This window comes from Gekko japonicus, unplaced genomic scaffold (assembly GCF_001447785.1).
Source record: "Gekko japonicus isolate JY-2015 unplaced genomic scaffold, Gekko_japonicus_V1.1 scaffold370, whole genome shotgun sequence".
NCBI classification, from domain to species: Eukaryota; Metazoa; Chordata; class Lepidosauria; order Squamata; family Gekkonidae; genus Gekko; species Gekko japonicus.
This window is the reverse complement of record NW_015174285.1, coordinates 629,146-637,367: the sequence shown is the minus strand read 5'-3', so window position 1 is coordinate 637,367 and position 8,222 is coordinate 629,146. Positions and strand designations below refer to the sequence as shown.

The 8,222-nt window shown below is 41.3% G+C and overlaps 1 protein-coding gene across 2 annotated transcripts in view; it reads left to right on the top strand.

Moving 5' to 3' along the window:
• Positions 1 to 1,040: 1,040 nt before the first annotated feature.
• The window catches only part of TAF11 (TATA-box binding protein associated factor 11), a 13,989-nt gene continuing 6,807 nt past the window's right edge, over positions 1,041 to 8,222 (top strand). The window contains exons 1-5 of one of the 2 annotated variants that reach the window (XM_015423970.1): positions 1,041 to 1,236; positions 2,607 to 2,755; positions 3,708 to 3,795; positions 4,021 to 4,117; positions 7,022 to 7,185. In XM_015423970.1, the coding sequence (XP_015279456.1) occupies positions 1,054 to 1,236; positions 2,607 to 2,755; positions 3,708 to 3,795; positions 4,021 to 4,117; positions 7,022 to 7,152 (648 nt within the window). In that variant the 5' untranslated portion in view covers positions 1,041 to 1,053 and the 3' untranslated portion in view covers positions 7,153 to 7,185. Of the gene's footprint in view, positions 1,237 to 2,606; positions 2,756 to 3,707; positions 3,796 to 4,020; positions 4,118 to 7,021; positions 7,535 to 8,222 lie in introns of those variants that run through there. The other variant, XM_015423969.1, reaches the window with a different exon arrangement.

Here is an 8,222-nt window from a genome sequence, read left to right as displayed (position 1 = left end):
TTCCACAGAATCCTGCTTACATCTGTGAAGAAGTGTGCATGCACACAAAAGCTTAAACCTTGAATAAAACTCTGTTGGTTTTAAAGGTGCCACTGGACTCAAATTTTGTTCTGGTGCTTCAGACCAACCCGGCTACCCACCAGAATATAAAATTGCTCTGTTAGCCTGTTCCAGTTTTGGAAGATCTGCTGACTTGGAGGTGCTGGAGTGCATGGTGGAGTTAGTATCGGACACCTGTAGGAAGAAGGTGATAAAAATGTCAGCTTCTACTGTGAATGTTAAAAACCAGTGGTCATATGTCTCTGTTTTTGGATTAGCCTTAAAGAAAAAATTTCAAACTATGCCAGTCACCATTGGCCACAAGATCAAGATCTCCTCTGAATTCTCTTTCATATACATAAGAACATACACGCTTCCTTGATAAGAGATACGCTACTGTTATATCTTAGGAGCTGCGGTGGCTCAAGTGGTTAAGACGCTGAACTGCAGGCTGTGGAAGGTCAGTAGTTCAGCAGTTCAAGAGTTGCCGCATGACACGTCTCTAGTTCCAGCTCCTGCCAACCTAGCAGTTCGAAAGCAAGAAATTGCAAGTAGATAAATAGGGACCACTTCGGTGGGAAGGTAACAGCGTTCCATGCGCCTTGGTGTTTAGTCATGCCGTTCAAAGCTCTTTGGCTTTGAAACGGAGATGACCACCCCAACCCTAGAGTCGGACTCGACTGGCTTTCGAGCAAGGGAACCTTTACCTTACTGTTATATCTATACACTATGGGGCACCCCTAATTCCCCCCTCTCAGAACTCTGTGCCCTATATGCAAACGTGATGACAGGTTTAAAGTTATGTGGATGTATGCGTTTTGAAAGCTCCACCATCTCTTAATATTCAGTAAAGTAAAAACAAAACTTAACCAAACACCGAAAGAACCCCTTGTCCAATAGCATATCCTTGCATATAACCCTCCGCGTTTTCACTATTCAGCCGCTCCTGCCGCTTGGGCGTGAAGTGTTGTCATGGAAACAGTGGACAAAGGGGAGGAAGAAGCCTGCTTAGTGATGTCATCAGAGCCCGACAGAGTCGGTTGTTCAGACATGGCGGAAGCAGCGGAGTCTGAGCGAGAAGACGCTACTCTTCCTCCGTCTTCTCTTTCTGCACCCGCTGACCTCTCTGCTGTGGAAGTGGCCGCGGGGCAGGAGAAGGAGTCTGCGGAGGTTAAGGTGGAGGTACCGGGTGTAGAGGTGGGTAGAGAAGAAAAATGGGAGTGCGCGATACCCTGGACTCTTATTAAGCTACTTTAGCTGGCTTTGCCTTGTTTCTCGGGGGAGGGGGAATAAAGATTGACGGGCGTACTGCTAGCACATGCTGAGTTCCTACTCAGAAATGGCGTATATTTCTCCTGTTGTGCTACAAATTCTACAATTTACCATATTTAGTTTGCCTTTGTCGGGATGCCTTTTAAAACTTTGGTTAGTGGGGCACACACCTACTCTTCGCTAAATCGCTGAAAGTTCAGTCTCCAATGAATGATGATGACTTAATCTTCATATTTAAATTTTGGTGGAAAGTGCAGTCAAGTTGCAACCGACTTAAGGTGACCCTGTAAACTAGAGCTTTCAAGCCAAGAGACATTCAGAGGTAGCTTCTTATTGCCTGCCTCTGCGTTGCGATCCTGGGCTTTGGTGGCCTCCCAGCCAAACACTAACCAAAGTCAATCCTGCTTAGCTTCCAAGATCTGACAGGATCAGGCTAGCCTGGGCCACCCAGTTCAATGTTTGCCTTCCCTGTCTCTCCACTGCCACAACTGCTTATCAAAATGCTAAATGTTGCCTGTAAATTGTATTGCTCCTATTCTTCAGTAAGTGCAACTATGTAAAGTTAATTGTTTGGTTAAGCAGATGCTTGTTTTTAAGGAAGCCTTCACTGCCCATTTACTGACACCCTATTTCAGAAGTTAATGCAATACAGGGCATTGCAGAGTAAATAAATAAAATATACAGCAAGTGAAGAACTTTTAGTAATGTATAAGGAAGAAGAGATGACTCTGAAGCTTCTGTATCCTTGATATAAGAATAGGTATGCAAAAAGATAGATTAAGATGGGTAGCTGTGTTTGTCTGTAGCAGTAGAAAAAAGCAAGAGTCCAGTAGCACCTTAAAGACTAGCAAAAATTGTGGCAGGGTATGAGCTTTCATGAGTATCTAAAGAAGTGAACGGTGACTCATGAAAGCTCATACCCTGCCACAAATTTTGTTAGTCTTTAAGGTGCAACTGTACTCTTGCTCTTTTCTACTGCTAGGGATGTGAAAATGGAAAATATATTGATGTTTTCCTTTGTTTACTTACACATTTACATACTGGTAGTTGATAGCATATATCTACATTGGAAAGGGACATGTACAGAAATGCCAAAATGGAGAGCAGGAACAAATATTAAATAACAGTCTACCATTTAACTACTTCCTTTACAAGTTTGTTACTTTTTTAAAAAAGTGCAAGCCAATAGTGAGAGTGGGCTAATATCACTGGTGTTTTAACAGCTATATTAAACTATCACTAATACATGAGATGCATAATAGATACACAACTGTTAGGTAAATTGTTTTTACTAGATTAAAAGCAAGGAAGCTGCAGAATTGGCCCTTGGAGAACTGGAGGAATCTACATCACAGGCCTGTGCGGCCAAGAAAATAAAAATAGAGATAAAGGATAAAAAAGAGAAAAAGCACAAAGTTGATGAAGATGAAATCCAAAAAATGCAGTAAGTATTTCCAGCCCCATGGCAGATTGTTTTCTTTAGTGCTAAATGACTTACCAGGAATTTGCAAAGCCTTACTCAGGTCATCAGTGTAGTCACATATTATATAAAATACTGAAGTTTATGATTGTGAGTTCCAGCGTAATGTAGTGGTTACCATGTTGGATTAGGATCTGGGAGACCCATTGGGCCCTTATGTATGTTTTTAACTGTCTTTCCAATAAATACTTGTATTTTTGTATATTATAAGTTTTAACTAGGTTTTTAATATTGGTCCTTCATTAGACTTTCTTCTCACCCTTTTGGTTCTTGAAACACCAATCTGTCAGGAAAACTTGCTGAGTGACCTTAGGCTATTCAGTGTCTATGTCCGTCTGTGTGTGTCTGTCTCTCACACCCACACACAGACACATACAGAGGGCTTTTTAAAAAAACAACAACAGAGGAGTCGGAACTCTCAAGAGGGAAATGAAGTTTTCAATCTGCATACTGAAAAGTTATGAATTTTTAAGCATTTTTAAAAGAATTTTGTTGAAGAGGTTCCAGAACTCTGTAACGTACCTCAGAGAGTTGTGAGAATAAAATTAAAGAGATGGGAATGTAAGCCAATGTGGGTCACCATTGGCCAAAAGAAGTGGGGTATACATAAATAAATTTTTGCTAGTACATGAGCTACACGGCTGTTTTCCATTTCATAATGTTTGTGGGTGTTAAAGGATGTTCTAAATCACGTTGCATTAAATACTAAACATCCTAATATAAAAGTTAACTATCAAGTGGTACTAGGTATCAAGTGGCACTCTATGACTCTTCTTCTGATCACTTATTATATAGCGTCATACCATTGTTTTCCCTCAAATGTTGACTACAAGACATGTATTTCTGTAGTTTTAAAATGCTTTTAATGTGAAAAGTTTTTGAAAGAAACCTTCAGTATAATCCTTGTTTCCTCTAGAATATTAGTTTCTTCTTTTTCTGAAGAACAATTGAATCGTTATGAGATGTATCGCCGATCAGCTTTTCCTAAGGCTGCTATTAAAAGGGTAAGGTTCTGTTCCAATTCTATGTAAACATATGAACCTGTTGCAAGGTGTCTCTGCATTCTATGTATGAATGCAGAGTACTTTAATAAAACAGCCTGCATATTTTCAACTTTAGTCTTCCACAGAGCACACATTAGTTATTTCACAGCAGTGTTTCGAGATTAAAGCAATAAGAATTAGCACTGTCAGACCAAATGTTTAATCTCTTTAATAATCTTTTCTCAGCTGATCCAATCAATTACTGGAACCTCTGTTTCTCAGAATGTGGTCATTGCTATGTCAGGAATTTCCAAAGTCTTTGTTGGGGAAGTGGTAGAAGAAGGTAAGCACCAGAAGATTATTTCAGAATGGAATAAATCTCAGTATGCTTCTTAAAACTACACAACAGTATGAATGAAGGTGATGATCACTTATCTGTGATGACAGCCATTCCTGTAGTTCCCTGGATGTTCAGTTGTAAGGAATGCAGCATTTTGTTCATCAGGTTTTATGTAATGTTTATATTAAGAATAAATATTCACAGTTCCTCTATTGTGTTTATAACTTCTTAAAAGTACCAGCCCCAGCCAATCTGTGAATGTCTAAGCACAGCCTCCTGTATGCAGAGATTTAGATGTTATTTAAAACATTTCTATGCCATCTTTCCATCAAAGTAGGGTTTCCAAGGCATCGAACACTGATGCATTAAAAAATTTAAAACAGCATTCAAAATGTATATGTAAAATATTTAATAATGGAATAAAACATATAGATATACAAAAACCACAGAGGAGAGCCAAGAAGAGTTTACTGGAGGTATACCCAACAAAACGGAATTTTTTTACCTGGCAGCAGAAGACAATGACAAAGGGAGACAGATGAATTTCCTTAGGTAGGGAGTTCCACCCATGACCTGAATATCCTAGGCTAGCCTGATCTCACCAAATCTTGGAAGCTAAGTAGGGTCAGCCTTGGTCAGTATTTGCCTGGGAGACCACCAAGGAATACTAGCATTATTACGCAGAGTCAGGCAATGGAAAACCAGCTTTGAGCATCTCTTGCCTTAAATCAGCTGCAACTTGATGACAAAAAAGGGGGAGTTCCAATGTTTTGGTGCCATGACTTGAGAAGGCCCTTTCTAGGGTTGCCACCCATCTAGCCTCAGTTGGTGGGGGCACCTGAAGCAAGGCCTCTGAAGATTACCAGAGTGGATGGGTAAGTTCATATTGAAGACAGTGGTCATTCAGGTATTTTGGCCCCAAGCTATACAGGGCTTTATAGGTCCATACCAGCACCTTAAATAGGGTCTGGAAGCAAATTGGGAGCCAGTGTAGATGGGACAAGACTGGGATGATATGTGCAAGGTACCTAAAACCAGATTGCTTTACCTATAATTTTTGTTTTGAGTGGTCACCTGTGCATTCACACTGATGGCTTTGCACATAGTAAGATCTCAGAACCATCGAGAGCAACAAAATAGGCATGGAAAAACCCCTCCCCTCCCAAGTGCAGGATCAAAATGTGCATGCCCTGGGGCAGGAATCATGCCATCTGCCACACTAGATGCATCTCAAGAGAACTTCTCCAAGGGTTGTTTCCCTTAGGGCTACTTCTTCATCTGGAGTGAGTGAATATCCATATTGACCTCTTTGAAGGCTTCTGCCTCCTCTTTATTGTGTGCCTTTGGTTTAATGGTGAGAAAAAAAATTGTTTAAAAATTGCTGTGATTGTGGTGGTAAATTGGAATCGACTCATGGTCACAACTACTGTTTGTTCTGCCTGGGCCAAGAGCACAGCACTGAAACTTGTAAACACTGTCTCAAGTTTACATGGCAGGCTCACAGAAATTGACCTCACCTTTAACTTCAGCTGTGGGAATGGGTACTCTAGAAACTTCCAAGATTGAGTTTTGTGCAGGCACAAATCCTATCAGTGTGGTGCACAGAGACCACAAAAAAGTAATTTGTAGTTAACTGTAGAGAAATCTTATCCAATACATCTGAACTAATCACTGTGATACATTGTGTGTGGCAGCATTTGAAATCCTGATGAAGTCAATAAATAGAGTGAGGATAAGTGTCGGGTGAATTTTTTTCCTTGCAAGGAAGGCTACATTGCTTCTGGAATGAATTGATGTTTAGTAAGTTGGGTAATATAGAAACTTAAATGGCAAACATGTCTTAACTTTACACTTTTGGTTGACCAGGTCACAAAATTCAGGTAAACTATTTTCTGTCTTTGAGGTTCAGATGTAAGTTACAATATGCATGTAAGCAAATAAGAGAAATGAGTTATATATGGGGCAACTTCTTATGTCATTTTTATAGGCTAACTTACATTATGACTAGTTATCAGAATGGCAAGACTTGTAGAGACAACTCGATTGCCTCTACTAATTTATAATGCAGTGTTTGTAGAAGTAAGGCTGCGGTCACACGGAGCATTAGCCACGCTACAGAGACGGAAGATAGGCGGATTTTCCGGGCGCAATCACAGCGCCACATCTGGGAAGCGTAGAGCTCCCGTGGCGAACCCGAGGCTTCCCGCCGAAGATGCAGGGTAAAAAACTAGTACCTCCGAGGTACTAGTTTCTGGAATTCGCGGGGCAAGGGCGGGCGCCTGATCGCGTTTCTGGTGGTAGGTCGTGGCATCCGGCGCCCGCCCATGTCCCATCGCTAAAAGGTTTTTTTCCCAAGTCTTCACAAGATGCGCACAAGCACCCAACAGCGCATGCGCACACTTCGTTTAAAAACAAACAACACAGTCCCCTCCTCTTTTCCGTACCCCCCCCCCACTCCTGCCTCGGCCTGCTCGAGAGGAACTCTGCACCGGGCGGCAGAGGGGGAGGTGCAGGGGGGGCGTGGCGGGCGGGAGGGCGGCCTGGCTGAAGCTCCTCCTGGAGGGGACTGGACAGAGGACACAGTTTGCATTTCTCTGCAGCCCTGGAAGGGGTTAAACACACGGAGCCTTTTGCTAGAGAGGCCACTTCTTTGCCTTGCCGTGCCGCAGAATTGTCCTGTGATTGGCACCTCCCCCCTAACCATGGGACCTGGACGGGACCTCTACAGGACGTCTGATCTCGCAACCGCACATTATTTTGCTCCGGGGCAAACAGCCATGCTCCCCCCCCCGCATTTTCCTGCCCGTGTGACCGGGGCCTAAGACTGATTTTGTAGCCATCTATGCATTTTAGCTATACTGAATTTAAAAAGTGATACAAAGGCTTGCTTTTGTTTGATTTGTACAGCACTAGATGTATGTGAGAAGTGGGGAGAATCACCACCTCTGCAGCCAAAACATATGCGTGAAGCAGTCAGACGTCTGAAGACACGAGGACAGATCCCCAACTCAAAATATAAAAAAATTCTCTTTCACTGAAGAGGCAGTAGGGAAGGAGTCTTTAATGGGATGGTGAGGTTTCAGCTTGGAGCAGATGAAAGACTCTTGCTGATGGTGTCTTCAGAGGGCTTAAAGCCTCTAAAACATGTATCATATTTAAGGTCTCTCTGGTAAGGAATAAGCTGTTTCTGAAATTGTGGACCACTGAAGACCAGCAATTCAGCAGGTTGTTTGGACTGAACATATAAGCATTTTGTAAGTATGTGAACAGCAGCCTTACTGCTGTTATGCCAGCTGGTTATGCTAGCCTCATGGAACTTTTTTACAGATTTCTTGTAATTGGAAATAAATACATCTAAAGAAGAAATGTTACTGGTGGGAACCAATAAGAAACTCAGTAAAGAAAAGGTTTAAATTGTGTCAGCGCTAATGTTTGAGTTAGCATTGAGTCTTTTGTCATATAAAACCTGTGGTTGTATGAAATATTACAAACACTATTTGTTAAACTCTTCCTAGTGTTTTGAAAGTGACACGGGCTGCCAGTAGCAGCTCCTTGCATAACACAATAGGCATGACACTGCAGAATTGACTTTCTCTTGTTTTGTTAGATATTTAAGTGCTTTTGAATAGCAGTTTATTTAAAAGACACAGTCACTTTAAAGCAGTCATAAAAATAATTTTGACTTGGGCATGCACTAAGTTCAGAGCAAGTAAGTTCTAGAAGCCAAAGTGTTTGACATATATCATCAGATGCTTCACATTACCAGATTTTAGGGGGTGGCAGTAGTAGCAACAAAAGCTATGAGTAACATCTACTTTGCTACCATCCTCACTGAGTTGTAGTTTAAACACCACCAGAAAGTCAAATTAGTATCCAAAATATGAAGCTAGAAAATATAATTTGCAGAAATATATATATATATATATATATCGACACACACATAGATGTTAGTCAGTTTAATTTATAACTTTTTAAAAGTGGTTCACAGAACCAATACAACAACAGAAGGAAATGATATGGTGCAACACAAAAACAATCCAATACTGTCTAAGGCTTAGATTCAAGTCTTACTTGTACCGTGTGCTCTGCCTATATTCATGGCATTCCT